The sequence below is a fragment of the Bemisia tabaci genome, chromosome 10 (genome assembly GCF_918797505.1).
Source record: "Bemisia tabaci chromosome 10, PGI_BMITA_v3".
Taxonomy (NCBI): Eukaryota; Metazoa; Arthropoda; class Insecta; order Hemiptera; family Aleyrodidae; genus Bemisia; species Bemisia tabaci.
In genome coordinates this window covers 41,396,857-41,413,216 of record NC_092802.1, presented here as the reverse complement: position 1 = coordinate 41,413,216, position 16,360 = coordinate 41,396,857, and the positions used below count along the sequence as shown (strand labels likewise).

General features: G+C 36.3%; 1 protein-coding gene across 1 annotated transcript in view; it reads left to right on the top strand.

Moving 5' to 3' along the window:
• Prp4k (Pre-mRNA processing factor 4 kinase) overlaps window positions 1-16,360 on the top strand; it is a 28,062-nt gene that overhangs the window by 1,617 nt on the left and 10,085 nt on the right. Inside the window, exons 2-10 of the mRNA XM_019043808.2 lie at window positions 478-627; window positions 1,215-1,470; window positions 2,490-2,653; window positions 3,412-3,698; window positions 6,383-6,659; window positions 9,232-9,327; window positions 10,696-10,780; window positions 11,948-12,448; window positions 13,351-13,583. Coding sequence (XP_018899353.2) covers window positions 478-627; window positions 1,215-1,470; window positions 2,490-2,653; window positions 3,412-3,698; window positions 6,383-6,659; window positions 9,232-9,327; window positions 10,696-10,780; window positions 11,948-12,448; window positions 13,351-13,583 — 2,049 coding nt within the window. The remainder of the gene's footprint in view (window positions 1-477; window positions 628-1,214; window positions 1,471-2,489; window positions 2,654-3,411; window positions 3,699-6,382; window positions 6,660-9,231; window positions 9,328-10,695; window positions 10,781-11,947; window positions 12,449-13,350; window positions 13,584-16,360) is intronic.

Genomic DNA, 16,360 nt, shown 5'->3' with positions numbered 1-16,360 from the left:
ACATAAGACCCATGAGAGACCGTAGTGTTAGTCCATAATTTTCTCTCTCGGTCCATAAGAACCACTCGTTTCAACTATTAGGGTCCCTCCATTTTCTTGGCATTTTCTTTGTCTATCATTTTCAATAATCAGCCTGCTGCTTGATTTTGAGGTTTGAGGTCAAACACACATACATTTGCTAAGCTAGGTTTTTTCTAAAATATGGCGCAGATAGTTCCAAATTGCATAATGAGGTCCAATTAATGAATTATCTGCAGCTCTTTTGATTGGTTTTTTCATCCCTTTCAAAATGGACTGCGTTTTGCAGTAAGGAACCACTATATCTGCTTCATCACGGAAAGAACATGTGTACTGTTTGTTTCCCCATGCAGATAGGTGCTTTTAAAAATAAAGCAGGAAATAGTAGTCCCTTACTGCGTAATGTAACCCACAATCCCACATAGTCTGTAATGCATGTTTTCGAATCTTTGTTAACAGGAGTTCTGACATAGAACTCTCCGAGTCGGAAGATTCAATTGAACTGTCAGAAACAGAGGAAGTCAAGACTGTAGATGCTTCAAAAAAGAAGAAAAAGAAAAAGCATAAGCACCACAAACACAAGAAACATTCCTCGGAGAAACATGAAAAGTAAGAAACTCCTCAAATTTTTTGTTATTCCTTTATAGCTCCGTCAACGACAAATTCTATCAGAGATCAGCAAATTTTTTTGCTCCTTATTTTCAGAAATTTTCAAGCGTTGAATGCAAACTACGAATTTATTTCTCTCTTGTAAGTCAATTTATGGAATTATTAATATGTTCAGCATGTTCTGTGCCAAATTTTGATAAGGAAGCATTCGGTGTAGCAGTTTTTTATTCTTTACCCTGTCTAGTGGTTCATTGCTTTGAATTCGTTCTTCCAATGCTGCCAGACGGTGATTTAAACCCATGTAAAATATTCACTTTTGATCTCACAATCCGGCAATCTTTCAGGAAACAGAAGAAAAAACCACAATTTTTGATCTTCATCATTGTCAATTAGTGCTGAAAGATCAGCACTTTTTAAATCCATGTTAAATATTCACTTTTCATCTCTCAATCCGGCAATCTTTCAGGAAACAGAAGAAAAAACCACAATTTTTAATCTTCATCATTGTCAATTAGTGCTGAAAGATCAGCACTTTTTAAATCCATGTAAAATATCCACTATTATTCCATGATGTGGCAACCTTTCAGGAAACACAAGAAAAAGCACAAGCACAAGAAGGATGCCAAAGTGAATGGAGAGGCTGCTGCTGAGCTTAAAAACGGGAAGAAATCAGGGAAGGATGGAACTGTCATGAATGGAGGTAAAATCCCTGCCAATGCCAAGCCTGTCTTTGTAGACCTCGAAGCCTCAGTTGAGAAGAAAGTTATCGATTTGGACTCTGATGGTATCGACGTTGACCAAATCGATGAAGATATCAATCTGGAGGACTTGATGCGCCAAAAGGTTTGTTCTTCAACAAGCTTACAAGGCTATTTATTGTGTTTTGATTTTTGCCTTGCTCAAGAAGAATGCCGTGTGAACATTCGAAAGTTGTCAAATTTCCCTGGATAAAACCCGTATATTTGGGGAAAGCTTTGTATATTTGTCTTTTAAATTTTCAGATGTTTTTGATCAAACTGCGGATAAAATTGTCTGAAAAATTTGAGAAAAAATAATCCCAATTTTTACATTGAATTCGTTGTTTATTAAAGAAAATATGGCAATGTTTGAAGAATCATATGGACTGCCTCAACCAGAAAGGAACCAAGCCACATCAGCTATTGCCAAATTGAATTGGCTAATTTAATGTTTTACATGAAAACAGTTGTGCGGATCTTCGTGCAAATTTCAGTGAATTTTTTCCATAGTACGAAGCTAATTCCTTAAAATTTTCAAAGGGATCTGCACAAACGTTTTCTCGTAAAAAATTAAATTGCCTAGTTAAAATTGGCAATAGCTGATGTGACTTGGTTCCTTTCTGTTATTAAATTTGAGTAACATCTGCACTAAAATGTTAATGAATAAAAAATGATTACCTATCATCAAAATTGTGTTCGTTTTTAGCATCATGAATTTTAATGTTGCTATTCGAAACTCAAAGTGAAATTGGAACTCAAGTGTGTCTCCGCTTGCTATGTCGTAAATTTCTTGTTACATATTACCCTTTTGGCAGTTAAAAGATCATCAGTCTAAGAGAAATCTTGGTGTCATTTTTTTTTTGCTTTCTTGGAAGAGTCTCCAAAAATTAATTGCGAAAGTACTTATGCTGTAATAATCCTCCAGGACAAAGAAAGAGGCGCAGAAATTTTGAAACACTGCATTCAAGATCTTTGATCTGGTAGTGTCACCAGCGTTTACTTTTCCCTCCAAATTAAGTTCAACACAGACCCATTCAATAGTTCATCAAAACTTGCTTGCGATTTTTTCTATTTTTTTAATTGAACTATTTCTCCTACTAAATTGTTTGTCTTCTTATTACACAGGCCTTGCTTCAAGCACGTTTAGGAGCTTATGACTCAGAAAGTGACAAAGAGAGTGACATCAACAAAGGGAATAACGACAATCTCAATGCCAAAACTGATATTATTAACCTCGTAGATGACGACTCGGACGATAAATCATCAAGGAAAAGGCGGAAGAGAAGTCCGTAAGTACTTTCTAAATTTTAACCGGTGATTTTGGTCGCTTTGTAGCATCCGTATTTCTTTTAGATAGGTAAAAGCTTATGCTCTCTAACCAAAGGTATCACAATCAATATTTTTGATCCTTGATGTAATAAAAATTAGAAAAAAAAGCCAACAACAAGCCGAAAAAAGTCACAACATGTTGCAACATGTGATAAGCGTTGCTCCTTTCTCTAATTTCTTTTTCTCTCTACTTTCCTTCTCATTCTCTTTTCTGCTCTGCTCCTTTCTTAAAATCTCGTCCTTATTTTTTCATTTCCTTTCTCTTCGTTTCTACTTCATATTTTCCTTTCTCAACACTTTCCTCCTTCTTGAATATGAGAAAGCCGCAAAAAAGAGTAGGTCGTCGGAGAAAGTGGGAGGGGGGTTGTCGTCACTTTGAAAATCAAGAACTCTCTGCATCCCTGGGGAATCAGGTAACTTGGTACTGGAACCATGAGAAACAGGTTTGTAGCTCTATCTTTGCTTGAGATCTCAGGCAGAAAACAAACATTATCTCAAATTTTTGCCTAGGTATAAAAATATTTCTGCTGACTTTAAATTTTTAGAAAGAGGAACTATAGCTCCATGCAAGCACGACACTTTTTCAACTTGTTTTTTTTTTTTAGAAGTTCACAAGGTTTCATTTCACCATACTTTTTCTACTCATGTTGTCCATGATCTCTGTTTTCTTTATAAGTGTCATCGCGAATTTAATCATTTCAATTTTTTCTCCCAACAGGAGCCAAGATGTCGATGGAAGGAAGAAAAGGAAACCGGGTGATTCCAAAATAGGTCATGGAGACAGAGAACGGGAGAGGGAAAGAGATAGGATCAGGCGTAAGGAGGAAGAAGAGCGATGGGCGAAAAGAGAGGCTCAGAGGAGGGAGGAAGAACGTAGACGTGAGGAAGAACGGAAGAAACGAGAGGAAGTGCGGCGCAGACAAGATGAAGACGCGAAGAGGAGAGAGCGTGAAAGGCATCGCTCGGATTCTACCCACAAAAGAAGTAGAAGCCGATCGCAGCTCAGTGAGTATTTCATAGTAGTCTTCTTTGTGTTTCAATTTTTGTTATTTTGCAGCTTTTGTACCCTTTGTCCTGCAATTTAACAAACTTACTTTTAAATCCTAAAAGAATTCTCAGAGAATCTTGACAGTAGTCTCTTTCCAGCAGGCTCATTATTAAAATTGGTAGACGAAGCAACAGACACAAAAAACAAAAGGAAAATGGAGCAATCCTACCGGTAGAAGCAGGTGGTTGCGATGGACAGAGGAGATAAGTAAAAGCCTAACTAACAGCAACCCATGAGAGATCCTAAAGTTAATCCATCAATTTCTCCCTTAGTCTGTAAGAACCACCCATTTTAACCAAAAGGATTGCTCCATTTCTCCTTGTTCCTTTTTATCGCTTTGTCTATCAACTTCAACACTCAGTTGTACCTGTAGGCAGGGTTAAAACTCAAGCATCAAAATTCATAATTTCTAAATGACTGTACGATTATCTAAGTACTGACAAATGTACTAAGTTTTTTTTTGTGCTTCTGAATAACATTACTGGCATTCGTACGGCACGTACGAAAAAAATTCTACACATTGGTATGGCACTGAGAAATGAACTTCGACGAATCACTACTTTTCCTGACCCATCTACAAAATCACCTATCGGCATAAGAAATCTGATGGCATAAGTATGGGTACTCTGATGAGCCAGAAATAGTAGTTCTTTACTGCAAAATGTAGTCCGAATTATCAATACACATTTAAATGATGTTGATAAATGAGAGGAGGTTAGGAGCTTTCACCCAAACTCGAAAGCTTAAAAAGAGGAAATCGTAAAAGATTGAGAGATGTTGTAGCATGGCTCATAAAGAGGGGGAAATTAGAAAATGAGGCCCTTAAGAGCCATGCCCTTCTGTGAACTTGGGATACACCTGTGGAAATTTAGATTTTTCTTAAAAGAAAATAGTATATCAATTCAAAAATAGAATAAAAATTGAGATCTGTTTAAAATTTTATTAGGTAATCTTCAACACAATAGTTTTTGGATACTATTTGTCATGGTTTCTAACCTTTCGTATGTAATTTTGAAGGATTTCTAGAACTTCCCGATAAGGACCCACAAGCAAAATTTCATGCTCAGGTGGGATCTGTAAAGAACGTTTCTCCACGATGCATTTCCATCTTATCTTAACTTACTTTATTTCTTTGCGTTTCTATGGGAGTATAGTCCTAATAACAAATATAACAGACAGCAAAAACAAAGTGGCACAGTATGAGTCTCAAAAACAAAACACATAAAAAAGGGGGGAAAATAACTACAAGCATTAAGTCTTTTCAAATCTCTTTCAAGGTAAATTTGATGGCTGGTAGTGTAGTAAGAAGTGCCTAATGAGGATAAAAATTTGACGATGTGTGACTTTTTATCCTCAAATTATGCTTAAACGATGGATTTTAGATTTTAGACTATTTTTTGACCTGTTACTAATTCGCTAAGGAGGCTGTATCTCTTGTGCACAACTGAACTTTTTATTGTATTCTCCCATGATGTTGAACCCAGACCTGAGATCTTGTGAAGAGCGCCAGGTTGTAGATCACAAAAATATATGTCATTCAAATTCATGTGTAGTTATATAACTGTATGTTGTTGTTTTATACACTTATTTATATGTAGGTGTTTTAGCAAAGCTGGGCCATTAACACCTACATCAGAGATCACCAAAATTGAAGTACAAAAATCGAAAGAAAGGACAAAGAATAAATAAATTAAATTTGGAGATTAAGTCGTTTGAAAAAGGGAGGGATTTTATGAGAAAATTTTGAAAGTATTGTATTGGGATCAGAAAGAATGGGGAAAGTTTTGGATCTTAGTTGCTCGTAGATAGGACAAGATATTAAAACTTATCTGACTGAGACAGGGACATTACAAGAGGGGCAAGTCGGAGGGGAGACTTTCTTAATTAAGTATTATGTACATATGTATGTATTTCGGCCGATTTTTGAGTAGTCATATCTTTCTTACGTTGCAAGATATTTTGACCAATTTTTTTGCATTCTGTAGAGCCTCATTAGAGCTACTATCCTCCCAAATAAAAATTAAAATTTAAGGCAATAGATTTTGAGGGGTGGGACTCGATAACTCGAGTCAAAATGAATATTTTGAGCTGAGATTTTTATGGGTAGTGTTTTTCCCCCAGGACTGGTTTGGTATTGAATTCGAGCAAAATCGGCGAAGCTGTTTAAAAATGGCGAGCTTGAGGCATGAGGGGAGCCGATTAGTGGGTCAGGGGCAGAAAGTTTTTGGACAAACTGTTCGTCGCACAGTCAGTCAGGGGGAAGAAGTTTTTTGGCAAGCTTTTCATCGCTCAGTGGGTAAGGGAAAGGAAGATTTTTTTTTTTATTTAAAATTTTTAAAGCTAACTTGAAAAAGTTAAACAAATTTTCTTGTGAATTTTCTCCAACTTTTGAACTTCATTTTGCAATGAGGTACTGCGATTTCTGGCTCATCCATTAAAACACTTACTTACTTGGATAGGGAAACTAATGGTTCATACATTTTTTCTAACGGAGCTAGAAATTGTAGTTCCGAATTGCGAAACGTAATCCAGTCAGCTTTTTCAACTTGTGTCATAATAATCAGACTGTTCAAACTCAAACTTATCTTATGAAGTAATCCTAAATTTTTCCGAATCCGTCACGATATTTTTTTTGTTTCAGGTCAAGACAGCAGAGCAAGGGATCGCGAGAAGGAAGCCCGCGAAAAAGAAATCAGAGATCGTGAACGAGACAGGGATATCCAACGGGAGCGAGAGATACGAGAGAAGGACCGCGAACGTGAGAGAGAAGCTCGAGAGAAAGAGCGACTACGGGACAGAGACAGAGATAGAGATAGAGGGGGTCGCGACAGAGACAGGGACAAGAAAGGAAGGGATCATGGCAGAGATAGAGGCAGATTCGACAGGGATCGGTATCGTCGCTCCTCAAGTAGGGATAGGTAGGTGTTGCAGATAATGTTAATTTTTCCCCATTTAAATCCATGTAAAATATTCACATTATATCGCTCTATCTGGCAATTTTTGTTGTCAGATAGTGCTGAAATATTAGAACTTTTCCCCATTTACATCCATGTAAAATAGCCATTTTTTACATTGGAAACTTGAATTCTCATTTTTCAACGCAACTCGAGAAAATATTGCTGTCTGAAAAAAATTTGCCTCCATGCTTAAGGTCCCTTTTCCCCTCAGATAGTGGCCTTTATCTCAAACTGGATGCAAGAGAAAGGTCTGTAGTCAGAGACATTTTTCAAGAGATTTTCTTTTCTTTCTGAAGATAAATTGGACGTGTATTGAACAGAGAGCAACCTAACTGCATCAGATGAATTACATTTTGCAATAAGGAACCACTATATCTGGCTCATTTCAGAAACAACATATGAGGACTTTTATGTAACAATAGCGGATGTGGAGTTTTCTCATAGTGAGAAAATCGCGTTTGAAGGTTTCGAAGCTTTGCACTTTGCCGCCCGTATAACCGAGAGGATTCTTACAAAGATTTTCACGAAGAGCAACTCTTCCTGTAAAAAACAGACGTTTTACGATGTATGTAAGTGAAAAACTGAAGGAGTAACAGCGATTTGAAAAAAATGTGACATCCGCTATTTTTACTGAAAACATTTTTTTTGACATGAAACAAAGTCTTCAGGAAGGGCCAGGCTGGTGAAACGATTGGAATGAACCAAAAGTATGTCAATACTGAGTCATTTAATAAACTTGAACAAGAAACTAAACTGTCTGTAACTTCTACAACAAAAATAAGGAAAAAATTATAAAATCTGTCAAAAACTCATCGATTCTGGCAAGACGGTCCCGATACGTATCATTTGAGTGTCAGCTGCTGCCCATGGCCAGTGCGCGGGCAGTTATTGTGTTGTCCTGCTGCGCTGGCTGGGGAGAACAGTGGATTCTCATATCCGCTGTCTTTACAAATAACATGGTTTTCAGTTCGTATCTCACCGAAAAATTGCACTGGAAGTCTGAAACTTTGCACAGGCATTTTTGAGGGCTCCAGAATTCAAAAAAAGCGTTTGCCCTAAAAATGGCAGATGTCAGCGACCGCTATTGTTACGTATAAGTCCTCATATATGCTATTGGTTTCCCTATGCAGAAAAGTGCTTTTACAGAAGAGCCAGAGATATTGGTTCCTTATTGATAAATGTAATCCAGATGTTGCCTAATTTTATCTGACATTTTATTTTTTAAACAGAAAGATAAGTAACACTGATACTTAAAATTTTGTGAATATATAATGCTTCATAATTGAATCAGTGAGAAGGAAAACACACCAACTTGTAACTCAGAAATGCTCAATTTCCATTAAAGACATTTAATGTACATAAAGGCCATTGAAGTTAGCGTATCTGTTCCAACATGGACCTTTAAAGTGTCCACAAGTACTTGTCTTTTGGCAGCAAAAATCTATTTCTTAAACTAACTTCTTCACCCTCTGTGCAGTTTTGTATGTGTTTTAATTATTTTCATTTTTCCGAGAGTGTGTGTTTTCATTCTCACTGATTCGATTTAGAGTAAATTCACAGCAAGTTTATGGGCGCTAAGTAGTAGAGTTAAAAAAAAGTAAAACATGAGAAAAATTTGGCAGTGTGAAATGCAGTTGGGCTCATTCCGGACTAAGCTGTCCAATCTTTCAGGGGGTTTTTGTTACCTTAAGTTTTGTTAACCCATTCACCACTGGCTTCATCCATTACAAGGGACATTCATTTTGGGTGCTTGAAAATTAAGTCAGGTAAATCAAAGGAATTGTTATGATAAGTTTTATTATTCAGTGTAACATGTCTTCATCGCCGTTTTTCATGAGCAGCGCTTTTATTCTTACATTTTGGGAATTTACTATGATTACTTCAAAATTGTTATTTTTTCGTTTTTCCGGATCAGCTGAAATGCCTCTGTTTATGTTTGTTCCCAAAAGCGCTGGGTAGCCTATTCTTTAATTTTAAGGTCCCTATTGTTAATTTACGGCTCTGTGATGAATTTCTCGCTTGGATAAAGTCAGTCGGAAAGGTTTTGCACCCTTGAGAAATGAATGTTTTGAAAATCAATGTCCATTGTAATAGACAAAGCCGGTCAAGAGTTCTCTTATAAGCAAGAGTGATTTACAAGAGGAGGAGGGGAGGTCATCCCTTGAACTCCTCCCTCCTACCCCCCCCCCCCTTAAAAAGATTTGTCTGAAGATTGGAAATATTTATGAAATTTTACCTATTGCTAAAAATTGGTTTTTTTTAAATTCTGAAATTGGAACTCCTCCACCTCCTATGTTTTACGTGGTCATAAAAGTTAATTGAATGCCTTTGTCTGTTATAATAGATATTCCATTTGTTGGGTTCTACTGGTCCAATTTTGATGGTAGAGGACTTAAACTTTTTAAAAAAATTAGCTCAGCTAGAGTCAGCACTTGGAAAAATTTTTAGGGTCCCCTGAAAATGTTGGCAGTGAACAGGGTAACGTAAGTAATTATTCCCTGATAATCTTATCAAATTACTTTTTTGTTTGTAGGTACCAGAACAGAAAATCAGATAGATCAACCGACAAATTCAAAGATAGCTTATCAGAAGGACTGAAAGTCGACAAGTCATCCTCTGAAGATGAAAAGTGAGTCATGTTCATTCATTATTTTTCCATTTCTATCCATTTTATGTCACCTTCCGTTTATCCTCACTGTTTCTATGATGTTTAATTTTGTGCAGAACTAACGTACAGCAGGCTTTTGATGAAAAAGTCTTTGGAAATGAAAATTTCCTCACTTTGAAGAAATTGGCAAATCTCAAGTACTGCTGTGCTAAGAAAGAACGCTGTGTGAACGTTTGAGAGTTGCCAAATTTCCTTTTATGAAATGTTTATTTTTGAGAAAAGTTATGAACATTTTTCCTTGAAATTTTCAGGAATTTGAGGCAAAATTGCGAACAAAATTATCTTAAAGAAAGGTATTCCTAAGTTTACCTGGAAATTTGTGTTTTATCAAAGAAAATTTCACAACGCCTGAAGGTTCATACGGCATTTTTCCTTAGCACGGTAGTGTAGTACACTCTGTGTTAACAGAACTTGACCAGTTAGGTTTTTAACTATTTTTTTTAGTCCCAGGAAAATTTTTAATTTAGTGTGAAAATTAAGTCTCACCACTATAGCATAAGGAAAATGCACTGAATCATATGATGATTTCCTGCCAATGGGGTAGTGGTAAGGAATGTCCACACGGTTACAGTTAAATTTTTCCTATGTCCAATTTTAGGAAAAAACAAACAAGTTCATTCAAGTACTTCTAAGGAAGAAAACGCTATTCAAAAGCAGTTAGTCAAATTGTCACAGCCATGCCAGAAGCTAAGTTGAGTACATCAGCCAATGTTGTGTCCCCTGCCTGACTACGTCATCAGAGCCAGCCAATAATTTTGTTTTAAATGTGTCCCATTTCTGGCATTTTCAAGACTGTGTTTCTTTTCTGTGTAAGTAAAAAATTCCTAAAATCTTAGTTTACTCCATACTCTCAGAAAATGAACTGCTACTGACCCATTTTTGACTGGAGATTTTTTTATGGTTTGTTGAATTCAAAACTATTCCAGTCTCATTTTTTTTTCTTTTTTCAGAAATGCAACTTGGTGCGTTTCTGTGAAACTCTGTCTATTTTACTCCCTTAGCTTTAGTGACGAGGGCTAAAAATTTGTCAAATGCATGTATTCATTGCAGTTAGTTGGTAGATTTGAACAAGGAGGGGGATAGAAGTGACAGAAAAGTGAGAGAAGTCTCTTTTTTTTTGTAATTGAAGAAGCTGTGCCTGAAGTAGGAGGGATTTATAATCAGTTTTGTAGTTAAAAGTTACAGTTTTGCTCTATCCATGGTGTTTGCGCAACGAAAAAAAAGCAAACCTTACTTATTATGATATAATTGTATTAATTTGCGCTCTCAAGTCGCGCTTTATTGTTTCAAATTTCTTATGCTTCTAATCTGTCTTTTTTTTTCTTTCAGTATTGACTTAAATATTGATTTAGAAGAAGAAAATGAAGAAGAAATTATTGAAAGAAGGAGGAAAAAGAGAGAGGAACTATTGAAAGTAAGTATGCCTCTTTCTTCTAGCTCTCGCATTAACATTAAGTATATTATCAAGCTTGTTAATCCATCAAATAACTTGTATCATTATGGGATATGATGGGTCAGTTGCGCTGGTCTCAGAAATCTGGTCTTTGATGCTTGATTTTTCTTAATTAGCTAAAAATCATAAGATCTGTCAACATTTGAAGAATCCAGAAAAAGTTGAAAGTACAACGTAGGATTGCAAGCACTGTAAAAATGTGAAAAATACATTCAACTCCTGACTTAATAGTTGCTGTTTAAGGAAGTCCCTTGAAATTTACGCAACAAGCTTCTTTACTCTTTATGCTGTGATGGAAAACTGAAAATCAACTTGATTTTTTTAAAATTTTGACTCCCTAATTTTTCAGCAGCCAGAAGGAAGTACTTTAATTTCTCCAAAGTGTTCATCCCGTATTAGGACTCCAAGACTTGATCATAGATAAACCTAAGTAATTCTTCATTAGATCTCAACAATGGAGAACTTGCACACACAAATTTTATTGCTTCATTTGAGAGTGCCTAACAAACAGGGTTTGCAGTATTTTTCATACTTTTTTCTGAAATAGGAAATTGGAGAAAAATAGTTTTAAAAGTGAGAAAATGTGCCATCTTGGGACGTCATCTCGTCACCTTCCAGGCAAAGTATCACAAGCGCCATGCGACGTTTAAAAATTTCCGCCGCCATTATATTTTTTTACAGAGAAATTGTTCAACGAACCTGTCCGAAAATTACACCGAATTTTCTTTGTGCTGCCGTTAAAATTTAGTGAAATTTTCGAACAGATTCAACCAACAATTTCTCAGTAAAAAAATAAAATGGCGGCGGAAATTTTTAAACGTCGCATGGCGCTTGTGATACTTTGCCTGGGAGGTGACGATCTGGCTGCATTTTTCATTTAAACACATGTATTACAGCAGACTAGGTTATTTTGTCAAATTTCCTCCAATAATTGTTCCACTTAGAAACCAAGGATATCCTCGTGCTCAGTTTTCTCAGCAGTTTCATTTTAAACATTGAATTTACAAAATTTTAGACACCTGCAAATTCATACTGCATTATGTTTCTTGCTTAGACAATTTCGGCTTTAGTTTAAAATTTGTCCAAAAAAATTGTCTTTTAGGATTCTGATCATTTTTTTTTTTGCAGCGACTAGGTGCAAACACGAGCGAAGATTCAAATCCGCCGATGAAAGCTCCGTCGCCGGCGAGACCAACCAAAGATACGGTCAAACCGGAGGAAAAACCGCTCAAAGAACCTGCGCCACTCACTGCAAGCAAAGTCCATAGCAGTAGTAAAGAGCCAAAGGAGTCGCGTAGCAAAGAACCAAGCAGTAGTAGCGAGCCAGCAGCAGTAGCAAAGCAGCAGCAGAGCAAAATTAGTAAAGAATCGAAGGGATCGAGCGGTGGCAAGGAAGCGAAAGAGTCCTCAAGCAGTAAGGAACGCAAGGATAGCGTGAATGAATCAGGGAAAGAATCTGGTCAGGATGTAGCGGAAACACCGACGAAAGTGAAACGCAAATCTCGCTTTGAGCAAGTTGATCAGGAGAAGCAGACATCTAGTTCGCAAGCAAAAGGCGAGCCAGATAAGAAGAAAAGTGATAAAAATTGGGACATGTTTGCTGAAGTTATGGATGGAGAAAGTTATAGTGTGAGTTCAATTTAAGAGACTGCCCAACAGGATGAGAGTTAAATGGCATGACGGTTGTTTTTCTCCAAAGGGAACTGAGTGGTATCTCTTATTGACAGATTTCATTGAGCTATTTATTTTGTTTATGAGTGAGCGGTTTTTTTGTTTTGTCTGAAAGTCCCATGGAAATTTCTTTGTGTCCAAGAGCAATTTTTTAATAAGTCTGTACAATTTTTTTTTTTTTTTTTTTTTTGAAAGAAGAAAATAGAAACTATTGCAAGATCTGGAAGTGCCCAATAAGTAGGTGTATCTGAAGTAAATCTTCGCTCCAAATGTATTTCCTAGCCTTGCAAAGCTCTAAATACTTTTTTTTTTTATTGAAGAAAGAAACATAAAGTTGAAGTTGTCCAAATGTATTTCCTAGCTTTGCAAAGCTCTAAATACTTTTTTTTTTATTGAAGAAAGAAACCTAAAGTTGAAGTTGTTAAAAGAATGTTTCTCATTGACCCTAAGTTTATGACATCACATGAAGGCAAGACAAATTTGATGTCGTGTTTTATCTTTAATAATATTTTGAAGCCTTTCTCTAAACAGCTTTAGTTACATGGGTACAATCAAAGGAAAAATTCGAGCCGGAATTTAATAGAAAAAGTGCATGATCAACTGATCTTTCTGTGTTTTTTTCATCTAACCAGGCACTATCCATGAGGAATGAAAAATGGTCGTCAGGTGTCTAATTGTCCGAAAAAAGCATTGAAAAATTAGGTGATGACGCACTTTTCTTTTCTCAATGCAGATTTTAACTCTCCCTTTGGTTTCAATGCATTTTCTGAAATAATATTATGTAGTATCCCAAGATTCACATTTGTCAACATCAAACTCCACCAGTTTCTAGAATGAATGTTTGTGCTTTCGATTTGCAGAGCCCAGGTGTTGACGGGAAGAAACGAACTGGCCCAGAGAACCCTGCTCTGACCGACAACTGGGATGATGCGGAAGGCTACTATCGTGTTAGAATCGGAGAAAAACTGGACACGAGGTATATTGTCTACGGTTACACAGGACAAGGCGTCTTTTCAAACGTTGTTCGAGCCAGAGACACAGCTCGTGGGAACCAAGATGTTGCTGTCAAAATCATCCGTAACAATGAAATCATGTTAGTCAACCATCCTCTTTACAATTACTGTAGCGCTTGTATTACCCTCATGGCTTATGTGGAGAATTTTGTCAATTTCAACTTAACCTTTGTGACAGATTCAGTCCCTTCCGCAAAATTTTTCTTTGCAGGGTGACCATTGAAATTATTGGACAAATATATGGACTTAAATGGTCCAATTCTATTTGTGGAGACTGGTAGTTGCAACAAACCAAGGAAATAAGTAATAGACTAACCAATTTAAACAGACAACAGATCCTAAAGTTAGTCGCTCATTTTCTCCCTTTGTCTGTTACAACCATCCATTTCAACCAATAGGATTGCTTTATCTTCCCTTCATCTTCTCAATCCACCGTTTTGTCTGTCAGTTTCAATAATCAGCCTGCTGTCATAGGAAAATAAGAATAAACTCTGCAATCAAATCCCCTAAGATGACGACCCCTTGCATGAAGGCTTGAAATATATACAATTTTTCAAAGAAATTTCCTTGAATCGATGGCATCTTGGTTGGCCAACAATAAGAAACAGCATCATTTTGACAACCTTTGATGGTGCCTAAGCTCCTCTTTATCGTTATTAATTCCTGGTTATTTCAGCAATGCCAATTTTTGCAAGAGTCATTATTGACCTCCTTGGCATAAATGCTGTTTTTATAAAAAAAAAAATGCCGAAATAATGAATGCATCGCAATAAGCTCTTCAATTATTGGCATGCCTCAAAGCCCGAATTCAAAAGCTTCTTTCAAAGCTAATTCAGCCTACTCCACCTCCCGTTTTGCTGATGTTTAACCACCTTTTACATTGTCTTTAGGGTTTTTCATTTACACTAACATGGTGACACTATGATTGCTTGTAATTTCAGGTTAAAGCTTATGCATGAGCCGTGCAATTGCAGTTAATTTCTCCGTGTGAAACTTTGCGAGAAAAAGTGAAAAGGGGGTTGATTTTGTTTAAAATCAAGCTTTCATAAAAATGTTTGAAGTGAGGCTGTCATGGGAGAGTTCACCTCCAATTTTAGTAAATTTTTGTATGCTAGCGTAAGACTGAATATATTTTCAGGGACAGCTACGTTAGACTTCACCCATTTTTCTGTCAAACCTTAAATTTTGCACGCCAACAATTGAAGTTACCCTCTCAAAATCCATAGTTTTATCAATTACTGTTAAAAATTTTACATCCAAAACATTTAGGTCAATTTAGATTGAGAATAAGGAAAAAATTTGAAAATTTCCTTCCGCAATAACTTGCCACATACAATACATTTTTTCCGATCTCAATCAATGTATCGTTAAAAGTATTTGCCATGCTCCACATTTTTGAAAATACAGGAAATTTAGCAATTAAAGAAATCTTGTCAACCCAACACATGTAGGCAGACAAAATGTTTTTGAAGGAGAAAATTTGAAGAGAGGTCAGTCAAGTTAAGTCGATTATCTCTCAAGAGAATCGCATCTGTGGTAAAATGGTTCTTAATATATAGAATCGATGACTATTTATCAGTCGAATGGTACTAACCGATCGTGTTTTTTAGTATTAGATCGAAATTTGCGTTGAAAATCGCAGCTGAATTCCAATCGAGGTGTTGGCAAACCTTGATCAGCCTCACACTTAGCAACCTTATCAAATATGCACCCTTCGTCTAGTCAAGTGTGGTATGTATTGGCCTGCCATCTGTCTGATTTCATCATTTTATCCTCCATTTTGCAATCAGGAAGCACAATTTCTAGCTCATTTTAAAAACAACGTATGCACTATTAATCTTCTCAGAGACATGTGTGTTTTCAAGTATGAGCCGCAAATTGTAGTTCCTAATTGCAAAATATAGTCCATTTTATCCTCCATTTTTCTTTCTCCTTTTGACTGTACAATCTAAGTTTTTAAAATTTTTCCCGGGTTGATGTAGCATTGATGATTTATTCAACATGGTGTGGAGAATAGGTAGAGTTGTGCTGTGTTCGTTTCTTTCCATGCCATGAAAATGACTCTTCGGATAGTTTTCTTGAATGGGTTTGTCTAACACAGCACAGAATTAAGTTTTGATGGTTGAACCTTGACTGAAGTGATAAGTAAGGAGCATCCCCCAAACCAAAGCTTCTTCTACCAATGCGAGCGGAGATATCACCATCTGAAAATTGGGTAGCTAGACTTTTTATCCAATTTTTTTAACCCATTATTAATTAACTCCGGAAAATTGCGGTCAATGAATCCTTCCGCATTTCGTGGTTTTTTTACCCAAGCGTCAACAATTAGTAATGTACCTCTAATAAAGTCAAGTAATAGGAGACCTAAGGAGAATGCTCAAAATTCGCAGTATTGCGGAAAGAATATCCCAAGTCCAAACAATCTCAAAATGAGTTTTCATTTTGTGAGTCAATGGATTTTTTCACATCTTAAAACACATAATTTTTATATTAAATTGATCGGAAGAAGGTTATAAAATTACCAGATTTCATTTTTAAATGTAATCATGGGCTTTTACAGACTTGAGCGCAAAATCGTAAAAGCACAAATCATTGAACTAAAGATGTCTATTTTGATCTGATGACGTATCACACATGATGTCGAATGTACATTAGCTCATTGAGTAAAAATTTCTGAGTTACTGATGACCTTAAAAGTGTTATTTTCTCTCTGAGAATTCTGTACAATCGGGGAAAGATTTTGATGACATTAGCTTCACATTATCAATTTGCTCATTAATGGCCTGGTTCCCACGTATTTGTTTCTGTCTAAGTCATACTCAGATTGTCCCAACTGAAACTGAATATTGAAAGGCAG